The following is a 13,093-nucleotide window of genomic DNA, read 5'->3' on the forward strand; positions in this document are numbered from 1 at the left end:
GGGACAATTTTTTTGAAGTGCCATCCTGCCTGACACTGCAGTGCCACTCCTAGATGGGCCAGGTGTTTGTGTCGGCCACTTGTGTCGCTTAGCTTAGCCATCCAGCGACCTCGGTGCAAATTGTAGGACTAAAAATAATATTGTGAGGTGTGAGGTGTTCAGAATAGACTGGAAATGAGTGGAAATTATGGTAATTGAGGTTAATAATACTATGGGATCAAAATGACCCCCAAATTCTATGATTTAAGCTGTTTTTTAGGGTTTTTTGAAAAAAACACCCGAATCCAAAACACACCCGAATCCGACAAAAAAATTTCGGTGAGGTTTTGCCAAAACGCGTCCGAATCCAAAACACAGCCGCGGAACCGAATCCAAAACCAAAACACAAAACCCGAAAAATGTCCGGTGCACATCACTAATTTATATTATTGAAGGAGAAGAGGTTACAGCAATTTAGATCACAGAGAAAGAAAATATCCACAAACATGGAACGGTCTTCTCACTAGAGAGAATGAGAAGCTAGAACACTGGTCAGTGGTGGTATAGAGAACATGGGGAGGGTATAGAGACAAGATACAACAGGAAAAGAGAGAAGTAGTAAAGGGGACAGGTCTTGTTTATCACAATCAGGAGGGTGCGCCCTGCAAAGTAAGTGCAGGGAATATTTACAGGTACATAAAAAGGGTGCTGCAAAGGTGTAATGATGTTCCAGTGTTACTTGTCAGTGGTCAATAGCAGGTGCCCTATAATACTACAGGAAGGCAGCTGGGATAGCAGGGGTAATTCAGATGTGGACAGAGTTGCAGTGTGAGTCACTGTGTGTATCGCTTTTTTCAGGCAGAGAACGGATATATTAAATAAACTGCACTGTGTGTCTGGTGGTCACTCACTATATAATATATTATGTACTCCTGGCTCCTGCTATAACCTATAACTGGCACTGCAGTAGTGCTCCCCAGTCTCCCCCACAATTATAAGCTGTGTGAGCTGAGCAGTCAGACAGATATATAATATTATATATAGATAATAGATGATGCAGCACACTGGCCTGAGCCTGAGCAGTGCACACAGATATGGTATGTGACTGAGTCACTGTGTGCTGTGTATCGCTTTTTTCAGGCAGAGAACGGATTATAAATAAAACTGGTGGTCACTATCAGCAAAACTCTGCACTGTACTGAGTACTCCTAATGCTCCCCAAAATTAGTAAATCAAGTGTCTCTCTAATCTATTCTAAACGGAGAGGACGCCAGCCACGTCCTCTCCCTATCAATCTCAATGCACGTGTGAAAATGGCGGCGACGCGCGGCTCCTTATATAGAATCCGAGTCTCGCGATAGAATCCGAGCCTCGCGAGAATCCGACAGCGTCATGATGACGTTCGGGCGCGCTCGGGTTAACCGAGCAAGGCGGGAAGATCCGAGTCGCTCGGACCCGTGAAAAAAAACATGAAGTTCTGGCGGGTTCGGATTCAGAGAAACCGAACCCGCTCATCTCTACTTTAAAGGTCTTTAGGTTGTTTCTAACACAATTTATTTTCAGGCTCTTCCTGTTTTTCTTTCAAAGATTTCATCTTGTGCAAAGTATTCCCAGCTCTTTGCCAAAGCTTGCGTGAGAGAGGCATACTGTAGTTTGTCTGTCATGGCTTGTAAAAACTGTTTGCGCTCCAAGAGCTGTGATCTCAAGGTTGAACTCATTGACAACAAAGGTCTTGTTGAAAAGCAGCTCGAATGTCAATACTATTAGCTAAGAGTAAGAATGAGATTGGTCTGAAGTATGAGAAGACAAAACTGATTTTTGGTAAATAAATATTAGACAGCGTTGCCTGGTTGGCAGATATTGCAAAAGTGGTATGTTCAGAAAGTGAGCAATATAAATTAGGGGTGTAGGAAGAAAAGAATGAAAAAGATGTGCACACTTCATTAAGGACCCATAGTGATAACTTTTATAGCCCTAAGCTGGAAACGATGCACACATGATATCAGCCAATGGTGATAATGATGACTGGACAACAAGTAGGAGAGTTGACAATTGTCCAAAAAATAGTTCAAACAGTTACAATATTTCAGATGACCAGCAGGTGTCAGTATAAGTTACTAAGAAGACAAGTCAATGGCTGTACGCAGTAGAAAGATACTGAGAGGTGCAGAAATTAAGACAGACAGCAGTAGAAACTGTGGCCCTCATTCCGAGTTGATCGCTCGCTTGCTGCTTTTAGCATCAGTGCAAACGCTAAGCCGCCGCCCTCAGGGAGTGTATCTAAGGTTAGCAGAAGTGCGACCGAAAGGTTAGCAGAACAGTGCTGACATTTTTTCAAGCAGTTTCAGAGTAGCTGCAGACCTACTCCTACCTTGCGATCACTTCAGTCTGTTTAGTTCCTGCTTTGACGTCACAAACACGCCCTGCGTTTGGCCAGCCACTCCCCCGTTTCCCCAGGCACGCCTGCGTTTTTACCTGTCACGCCTGCGTTTTTTAGCACACTCCCGGAAAACGGTCAGTTACCACCCAGAAACACCCACTTCCTGTCAATCACTCACCGACCAACAGAGCGACGGAAAAGAGTCGCTCGGCCTTGTGTAAAACTGCATAGTTTTTTGTGAAAGTACGTCGCGCGTGCGCACTGCGGCCCGTACGCATGCACAGAAATGCTGATTTTTAGCCTGATTGCTGCGCTGCGAACAACGGCAGCTAGCGATCAACTCGGAATGACCCCCTGTGTTGTAGTAGTAGTAGTAGTAGTATATACTGTAGTTCAGTGATTGTGCACAATAGAATACAGTTGTAAGGTGTTCAGGTTCACTAGAGAAGTAGGTGCTACGGTATATGCCAAACCACAGGCACATTGGATTTATTGTTGTTGTTATTATTATTATTATTATTATTAACTTTTATTTGTAAGGCAGATTAACGGTCTGCAGTGCAGTATCTAGAAGACGAACTGAGGACATCTTTAACAGAACATCTTTAACAATATTATCAGACAATGAATGCTACACATTTGCAGAAAACAAAATTATACAATGACCAATCAACAACAAATTTACAGAGTATAAACTGAACATAGAATTGCAGGTTGACAAAATCACTTCCTCATCCAAGCCTATCAGACCTCCTAACTCCTTTGACTTTTGCTATTTTTGCTATTAGGTCAACGCAGAGGCGTCACCAGGTGTGGTGACACCCGGTGCGCACCCCTGATGTACTGCCGCGATCGCGGCAAAAAAGGGGCGTGGCCTTTACAGCTAGGGGGCGTGGCTTCGCGGGGATACTGGTATCGTCACTCTGGGGGCGTGCACAGCATCTCCGGAGATGCTGGGCTTCCCCCAGAGACGGTCTCAGTGTGCTGTCGGCTCCTCTGCTATGACAGGAGCCGGGTGCTGTAGCGGAATTTCACACTGCAGCACCTGGGTCCTGTCACTACGGAGGAGCTGACATTTGGTGTCACCCCCTCCAGGTGTCACACCCGGGTGCGGGCCGCACCCCCCGCACCCGCCTTGTGACGCCACTGGGTCAACGCCCCACTTAGTTCAACTATATTTATGTCTGTCAAACAGTGTGGCACCACTCCTCTCTAGTGACTGAGCACAGTCTTGCTGTAGGCCAGAGCTCAAAAGCGTGGGGAACAGGGCTGGTGAGCAGGGGAGTAACTATAAATTTTGCTCCCCCCTGCCAAAAAAGTTTCTGGTTGTTTTCTCCCCATGGCATTTTTGTAAAACAAACAGGGCTTTTTGTAGGCAATCTGGCTCTCAGTGTGAACAGATAAAAATGCACCCCCACCCTACAGCGCGAACACTTCAAAAAGGGTGTGTGGCCTCGCTGAAGGGCGTGGCCTCACTGCAAGGGATGTGGCCTTGCAGGAAAAGACTACCTTATACCCCGGTTTTGCAACCTGCATGCCCAGACATTGGCCACCACAGGAAAAAATTCCTTATTCGTGCTTCTTACAATGGGGCAGATGTATTAACCTGGAGAAGGCATAAGGAAGTGATAAACCAGTGATATGTGCAAGGTGATAAATGAACCAGCCAATCAGCTCCAATATGTAAATTTACAGTTAGGAGCTGATTGGCTGGTGCATTTATCACCTTGCACATGTCACTGGTTTATCACTTCCTTATGCCGTCTCCAGGTTTATTCATCTGCCCCATTATTTGTAATTTTTCCTCCTTATAGTAATGGCCCATATACATTATGCCACACACCACAATGCCCATTACACATTATGCAATACACCGAAATGCCCATTAAACAATATGCCACACACTGCAATACTCATTACATATTATGCCACACACTGTAATGCTCATTACGCTGTTATGCCCCTGACACCATTTTATGCTTCACACACAATAATGCCCCATAGTATGGCTTCTAATTACTTTTAAATTACCTGCTTATTGTCAGGGGTCTCATGCTTGATGTCAGGGTTTTCATGCTCTGGGTTCCATGCTTGTTGCCAGGGGATTCATGCTCGTTGCCATTGGTTTCACAGCAGGAGATGCAGCTTTCTGCATCTTCTGCCGGTGGCGCCAGCACTCCCGACACTTCCAGGTAACTGTGCGTCGCTGTGCTTCCCTGGCAGATGCTAGAGGCCAAGTAGAACCTCTAGTGTCTGTCTCCTCCTAAGAGGCGGCTATTTCTGGGGGACATTGTCAGTAGATTCCATGCATCAGTGCCGAGGCCCCCAAGCCACTGCAAGGTCTGCGTGGGCTGATGCTACGCCACCCCTGGTGAGAAAGGGATGCAGTGTTAGGCAGAAAAACACAAGGTACTGTGTGAGGGCACTACATATCACAGCTTACTGTATATTCTAGAGGGAAGGGGCAGACACAGATAGGGTGTGTAACACTGTAGGGGAACAGGGTGCTGTTTCCAGGAGTAGATGGCAGCAAGCAGCAGCTGAGAAATCGTACAAGTCCAGTTTGTGGTGCAACTGGCCGCTACCAGTTTTATTAAACAGAAAATAAAACAAACATCAAAAGAAAATACCTTGCCTGTCCAGCACTAACTAAACAGAAGACGTACCTAACTGTCTCTAAACAAAAACACAAAGTTTTCCAGTCAATACTGTATGGCTCACTTGTATAAGGAAGCGTGTTTCTCTCACAGAGATTCTCCAGTCTCCTCAGGCAGTCTGCACACACTAATCAGGCTAGCAGCCCTATAAGGCTCTTGCACAGCTGAAAGCCCCGACTAGCCCTCTGTGAGGCCAAAGAGCTGAACTGGGCCCAATGTCTGGAACTTGCCCTCTCTCTCTCTCTCTCAGGGCCCTTATCCAGCTTTTCCAGCAAACTGAAAAGGTTCTAACAAAACAAAACATTTTCCTAGAAGTTTTCATTTTCTAAAACATGTAAGACAAGAACCTGGGACAAACATACCTGCCCTCAAACACTATTCCAGTATTCTTGTCACATATCCCCATCCCCTGTTTCGACCTAGGGGCCGGAACACTTGTAGCCCCAAACAGAAGATGCGGGACAACACATCTGCGTTGGCCAATTGTGTACCCGGTCTATGTTCAACAGTAAACTTAAAATCTTGCAACGCTAGAAACCATCCAGTTACACGAGCATTCTGACCTCTATTTACATACATCCATTTTAAAGGGGCGTGATCTGTCACTAGTCTGAACTGTCTACCCAAGAGGTAATATCTCAAGGTATCTAATGCCCACTTAATTGCCAAAGCCTCCTTTTCCACAATGGCATACCTTTTTCATGCTCATTCAGTTTCCTACTCAAATAAATTATAGGGTGTTCGTCCCCATCTCTGGTTTGGAACAACACAGCCCCTATCCCTACCTCTGAGGCGTCTGTCTGTCCAACAAATTCCTTTGAAAAATCTGGTGTTATCAATACAGGTTGTGAACACAAAGCCACTTTTAACGCTTGGAACGCTTTTTCTGCATCACCATATTTGACTGCTTCCCTTTGGTAAGGTCTGACAACGGCACTGCTGTGGTCGCAAATTTGGGATTAAACCGTCTATAGTACCCAGTTATTCCCAAAAAAGCCCTTACCTGTTTTTTATTCACTGGACGAGGCCAGTTTTGAATAGCATCAATTTTATTCAATTGGGGCCTAATCAGACCCCTGCCTATGGTGAAGCCCAAGTATTTAACCTCCTCCATTGCGAGGCAGCACTTCTTTGGGTTAGCAGTTAACCCTACTTCTCTGATTGAGTCCAGTACTGCTTGTACTTTAACCAGGTGGGACCCCCAGTCCGTACTGTGAATTACCACATCATCCAAATAGGCAGCTGCATATTTTCTATGGGGCCTCAAAATTTTATCCATCACCCGTTGAAAGGTTGCTGGAGTCCCATGCAACCCAAAGGGTAACATCTTATACTGGTATAGCCCCTCCGGAACCGAAAAGGCTGTTTTTTCTTTTGCGCTATCAGTTAAAGGTATTTGCCAGTAACCTTTGGTCAGGTCCAATGTGGTGAGAAACCTGACTGTTCCCATCCTTTCTATAAGCTCATCCACACGGGGCATGGGTTATGCGTCAAATTTGGACACCTCATTTAACTTACGAAAGTCATTATAGAAGCATATGCTACCATCTGGCTTCGGGATGAGAACTAAGGGACTGGATCACTCACTGTTAGATTCCTCTATGACTCCAAGTTCTAACATGTTTTTAACTTCCTTAGAAACAGCTTCTCGCTGAGCTGCAGGAATCCTATATGGCTTTAAATGGACCCTGACCCCTGGTTCTGTGACTATGTCATGTTTTATTATGGTCGTTCGGCCAGACAGCTCTGAAAATATCTCCCTATTTTGGATGAGAAATTCTTTAACCTGTTTGTTCTGATCAGCTGATAATGTCTCTGACACCATTACTGCGGGAAGCAACCGAGGTGAAGACACCGAAGGGCAAGGCTCCGCTGACAGAGACAACCTATCTTTCCAGGGTTTGATTAAGTTAACATGGTAGATTTGTTCGGATTTTCTCTTTCCCAGTTGGTATACTTTGTAATTAACCTCATTCACTTTTTCCCTAATCTCAAATGGACCCTGCCATTTAGCTAGGAACTTGCTTTCCACAGTGGGTTCCAAAACAAGAAGTCTATCTCCAGGAGCAAATTCCCGTATCTTGGCACTCCGGTTATATACCCTCTGTTGAGCACTTTGGGCCTGTTCCATGTGCTCTCTGACAATAGGTACCACGGCTGCAATCCTATCCTGTATTTGTGTTACATGTTCAATAACGCTTCTATAAGGAGTGGGCTGTCCTTCCCACTTCTCTTTTCCAAATGTCCAACAGCCCTCTGGGTTGTCTACCATACAACAAATCAAATGGAGAAAACCCCGTAGAGGACTGAGGAACTTCTCTGATGGCCATTAACAAGTATGGCAACATACTTTTTTTTTTTTATTATTCTTTATTTTGTATGGTCAGGTAAAGTAGAAACAGTACAAATAGGAGTAGCAAACGGGCAGACAGAGCTCAAAAGCAAAACAAGAACGACCATAGTAATTTTAAAGAATAACATAAACCAAAAACCAGAATTGAATCAGTATTGAATGGATATAGTGGTGGTGGTGGGGGGGAAGATGAAGAAGAATGGTGGGGAGGGGGAGGAGGGATACCACGATACAATCTTACAGCAACAAGTATATATCGAACTATGATATGTAGGATAAGAGGGGGGGAGAGAAGCATAAGAGTATAAAGAGGCCAGGAAAAGCACGGGGAGCGAGAGCTAGAAGAAAGGGTGGACATCAGTCGTTGCCCACGGGTCCGTGGGAAAACTTAACAATGCAAAGGAGGAAGAGACGATCTACGCTCCGCAAGGAGCCAAGGAGCCCAAACCGGGTCAAAAGTATATCCTCGGTCATGGAGGTAGTAGGTGATCCTCTCCATTGCTGCAATGTGCCAGATTTTGTCTTTGAGGGCAGCGAGAGGAGGGGGAGAGGTTTTTTCCAATTAAGAGCTATCAGTGATTTTGCCGCTATTAAGATGTGTGTTGCTAGTTTTTTTGAGAATTTATCAAGGGCTGGGGGGGATAACAAAGTAAAAAGACCCAAGGGTCTTTCAGCAGAGGGGTTTCGAGGAGGGAGTTCAAGAGAGCATGAACTAAGTCCCAAAAGGGGGTTATTATCGGACAGGTCCACCATATGTGGAGCATAGTACCTCTACAGCCACAACCTCTCCAGCAAGAAGGAGAAGTAGATGGATAGATCTTATTGAGTCTGTCAGGAGTATAATACCAGCGATAATAAACCTTGTATGAGGTCTCTTTAATATTGGTTGCAATTGAGCTCCTTGCAATCCCCAGTCTCATGTCGTCCCAGTCCTCAGCTGTTGGGGGAGGTCCAAGATCTCGTTCCCAAGCAGTTTCATGGGGTCTGGAAGGGGGAAGGGTGGCATCTAGTAGGAGGGCATAGAGCTGGGAGATTAAGCCTTTGGAAAGGGGGGAGTTTTTACATAACGTTTCAAAGGGGGTAAGGGGACGAAGTACCGTGAGTGGGGGCAGGGAGCATAAAAAATGGTGAATTTGTAGGAATTCAAAGGGGTTAAAAGTTTGTGAGGGGTTTTTCTGTTGGAGATCAGACAGGGATAGCCATTGGCCCCGATTGGCAAAATCAGCTGGGAATTTAAACCCCAGTTGAGTCCATGTACGGAATCTCGTAACCGAGGATCCCGGAGGAAATAGAGGGTTCTGCCAAATAGGGGTCAAGGGGGAAGGGAGGGTAGTAATATTCAGCTTTACGGGACAACCGTCCCAGATTTTAAGATTACATTTGATGGTAGGAAGTAATTTGGATGTAAGGGGTCGGGATGTGGAAGGTAGACCCCATATGGGGGTCAGATCCGGGAGGGAAATGTAAGCCGATTCAATATCAAGCCAGGAAACTGATGCAGAGGGAGCATAGGAGGCTATAATATGGGAGAGATGAGAGGCGAGATTTTAGAGTTTAATTTCAGGAAGACCCCTGCACCGGCAGAAACTGGTCTTTTCAAGGTGTTTGCAGCAATACGCGGGGGCCTGTGGTTCCAAATAAAACGGATAAGGGCTTTCTGAATATTGCGAAGGAAGGAGGCAGGGACGGCAATAGGGAGAGTCTGGAAGAGATAAAGCCATTTGGGGATTATATTCATTTTGAAGGCGATAATCCTGCCCAGCCACGAACTAATAAGATTATTCCAAGATGAAAGGTCAGACTGCATCTTGGAGAACAGAGGTGGGAAATTTTCACGGAAGAGAGAGTCATAATGGGAAGTGAGATATATCCCCAGATATTTGATCCTTTTGGTTTGCCATTTGAAGGTAAAATTTGTCCTGAGGGAGTCGGCTTCTCGGGGGGGGGGGGAACATGGAGCAGCATGGCCTCCGACTTGGAGTAATTAATCTTATAGCCCGAAACAACACCATAAGATCGGAGGACCGAGAATAAGTTCGGGAGAGATATTGCAGGTTGCGTCAGGTTGAGGAGAATGTCATCCGCAATGAGAGAGATTTTGGACTCAGTATGGCCCACTTGAACGCCATGTATATCATGATGGGATCTAATTTGGGAGGCAAGCAGTTCAATTATAAGGGCAAAAATCAATGGAGATAGGGGACATCCTTGCCGTATGCCATTAGAGATATGGACCGGGGCAGATGGCACGCCATTAATCAATACTGTAGTGGAAGGGGTTGAGTATAGTGCCAGGAGACCAGTGAGGAAGTCACCAGACAAGCCGTAGGCTGCGAGAGCAGATTTGAGGAAACTCCAGGAGATCCTATCAAAAGCTTTTTCAGCATCTAAAGAGAGCACAATAGTAGGGGATCTCCTGGAGTTTGAAATATGAATAAGATCGACAGCACGTCTGGTATTGTCCCTCGCCTGGCGACCCGGAATAAACCCCACTTGGTCATAATGGATCAGGGATGTGAGATACGGGTTCAAACGGTTTGCCAGAATTTTAGCAAATATCTTCAGATCTAGGTTCAGGAGGGAAATAGGACGGTAGCTAGCACAGTGAAGTGGATCTTTACCTTCCTTAGGTATCACCACAATCCTGGCTTCCAACATCTCAGAGGGAAAAGGGTCGCCATGGAGTACCTGATTGAAAAGGGACTGGAGGTGGGGGACGAGCAGGGTAGAGAACTTTTTATAGTACAAGGCTGTAAAGCCACCTGGACCAGGAGATTTGCCCGATTTTTGAATCATTATAGTCTGAGCAATTTCCTCCGCAGAGATCTCAGTGTTAAGATGTTCCAAAGCGTCATGGGATAATTTGGGGAGCTTAGCTTCGGAAAGAAAACCAGAGATCAAGTCGGCGTGGGTAGGAGAGGAGGAGGGGAGGGAAGGAGAGGGGAGGTTATACAGGTCAGTATAGTAGGCTTGAAAAGCCGCTCTAATGGCAACAGGGTCATGAGTCAGATGGTTGTGGGGGTCTCTAATCGATATGATATTGTTTCGTGCCCTAGTAGATCGCAGTCGTGAAGCCAGGATCCTGTCTGCCTTGTCCCCCTTCTCATAGAATGTTTGGCGAAGCCATTTAAGACGTGTAGCCACTTGTCTAGAAAGAAGGAGATCAAGTTCCGCCTTGACTGTACGAAGTTCAGATAAAATAGTCGGGTCAGGAGACGCTTTATGCTGGGATTCTAAGTCATGGAGTTTAAGGGAAAGTGCGTTAATCTGGGTGAGGGATTGTTTTTTATGCTTGGAAGCCATGCTGATCAGATGCCCCCACAGAACCGCTTTGTGGGCCAAACAAAGAGTAGATCTAGAAATATCTGGGGAGTCATTGAGGGCAAAATAATCGTAAAGCTGGTCGTGAAGATGGGACAGGACTTCAGGGTTGTGTAGTAGAGAGTCGTTAAGGCGCCAAGTCATTGGACGAGGGCGAGAGAGTAAACCTGAAATATCACAGGAGATAGGAGCATGATCAGACCAAATAAGTGGGTGGATATGGGCAGATTGAAGATTCAGAGCAAATTCATAACTGAGCAGGATCATATCGATGCGGGAGTATGAGTTGTGGGGTGAAGAATAAAATGTATAGTCACGAGCAGACGGATCTTTCATCCTCCAGGAATCATAGAGGAGTTGGGACTTCATGAGACTGAGGAGAGACCTAGAGTGGAGGGAGTCCGAGGAGGGGGCTGAGGGTACAGAGGCCGAGCGGTCCAATGTGGAGTTTAGAACAGAGTTAAAATCCCCCGCGAGAATGAGTTCTCCTTGTCGAAATTGGGTTATGAGAGTGTCTAGTTTGGAAAAAAATAGATCTTGACGTTGATTTGGGGCATATATGTTAACTAATGTACATAGCTTATTATTTAGTTTCCCCACCAATCTAAGAAAACGGCCCTCTTTGTCAGTATGAGACTCAATAAGTTCAAAAGTGAGGTGACGAGCAATCATAATTGCGACCCCTCATTTTTTGGCACCATGGTCGCACGCATGGAAGGAGTCAGCGTATAGCTTACATCGTAGTTCAGGATGGGAGTTGTGCAAGAAATTAGTCTCCTGGAGGAAAACCAGGTCACCCTTGTGGAGCTTAAGAGAGGCAAAGAGTTTTCCTCATTTTGGGGGGCTATTGAGCCCCTTTACATTAAAAGACAGAACCCGCAGACCCATGGGCAATCAACCGAGAGACAGGCAGAGTAGAAAAGGTGTTGGACCGTAGAGATGGGATGGAGGAATGGAAAGATGCATGGAGGAAACAGAAAACAAGAGATATCGTGGCGGAAAGGAGGGAGAAAGTAGAGAAAGAAGGAGATCGGAAGGGAGGGAGGGACAGTTGGTCATCCGGCAATCGAGGTCAGGACCATTGGCGCCGACAGAAGGAAGGGATACTAGATGTCTGGAGAACATCTAGGTCAGCTAAAGGGCAAAAAGCCCCGAGGGGGCGCGGCAAGGCATCTGATTGGTACATCTCAATGGGAATAGTGGGAGGTAACATACAAACAAACAATCCCCTCTTAGGGAACCTGAGGGATAAGCAAGAAGTAGAGGCAAGACTGAAGAGCAAGAACAGGAGAAAAGCAGGAAGGGAGTGAAAAAGCAGGGTATCACGTTACAATAAATGCTGGCAACATAATTATTTGAGCAAAATTAAAGGTTATCAAGGTTAAAACATAAAAGTTCTGAACACAAATTCAAACGGCTCCCCGAAGGAGGAGTATGGCCATTATAGACCATCATAACTGGAGATATCAGGTGACAAAACATGGGGTCTGGTGACAAGTCAGGTCACCGGAGGTGGAGCTGAAAAGGTCGTTGTTGCGGGGACCGTAGACCATTCCGAACGGGGAGGTAAAGGTGCCATCCTCTGCTTTGGAGTGATTCTGGGTACGGTGGAAGAGTCTCCGTCAATGGGGATGCCTACTTTGGACAGTAGGGATTGAGCCTCAGACAGGTTTCTGGCCGTCAGAAATTTCCCTTGATGCCAGACCAGGATGCGGAATGGAAAACCCCAATATTTGATGTTGTGCTGTGAAAGTCTCGAAGTGACAGGTTTAAAGTCCCTGCGTTTAGCTAAGGTGATCGGGGAGAGGTCTTGAAAGATCTGCAAGGGGGCATTCTCGAAGGTAACAGAACTCATTCGGCGATCCTCCTTCATAATGGCCTCTTTCGCAGTAAAGTAATGTATTCTGAGGATAACATCCCTGGGTCGGGAGGAATCCTGTGAGCGAGGACGAAGAGCACGGTGAGCACGGTCTAGAAGAAGGTGATCTTCGGGGGTGTCAGGGGAGAGCTGGGTAAAGAGGTGTTTAAGGTATAGGTCGAGATGGGAGGACTCTACATCTTCTGGAACACCCCGAATCCTCAAGTTGTTTCTTCTTGCCCTATTATCCTGGTCCTCATGATCTTCCTGCAGTTGAGAAATATCTTGGCGCATCTGCTGGAAGTCGGTCTCGACGGATTGTTGAAACGTCACCACCTCCTCGACTCGCCTCTCAAGTTGGTCAGTTCTGGAACCGATCTCTGCAATGTCGGACTTCAGCGCGTGGAGGGCTTGGACAGAAGTTTTAACATCCCTGACTTTCTTGAGAAGGGAGAGAAAGTCTCGCCGCGTAATGGGCGCAAGATCGTCAGCCTCAGATTCGGAGTCGGAGAGTCCATGAGAATGGTCGGGATTGTCAGGTCTAG

The 13,093-nt window shown here is 46.1% G+C and overlaps 1 protein-coding gene across 6 annotated transcripts in view; it reads right to left on the reverse strand.

Annotated features, from left to right (window-relative positions):
- PLEK (pleckstrin) overlaps window positions 1-13,093 on the reverse strand; it is a 513,179-nt gene that overhangs the window by 432,406 nt on the left and 67,680 nt on the right. Inside the window, exon 2 of one of the 6 annotated variants that reach the window (XM_063918396.1) lies at window positions 4,391-4,727. The exons of the other annotated variants lie outside the window; for them this stretch is intronic. Coding sequence (XP_063774466.1) covers window positions 4,391-4,434 — 44 coding nt within the window. The 5' untranslated portion in view covers window positions 4,435-4,727. The remainder of the gene's footprint in view (window positions 1-4,390; window positions 4,728-13,093) is intronic. 6 annotated transcript variants of the gene reach the window in all.

Source organism: Pseudophryne corroboree, chromosome 4 (assembly GCF_028390025.1).
Source record: "Pseudophryne corroboree isolate aPseCor3 chromosome 4, aPseCor3.hap2, whole genome shotgun sequence".
Classification (NCBI taxonomy): Eukaryota; Metazoa; Chordata; class Amphibia; order Anura; family Myobatrachidae; genus Pseudophryne; species Pseudophryne corroboree.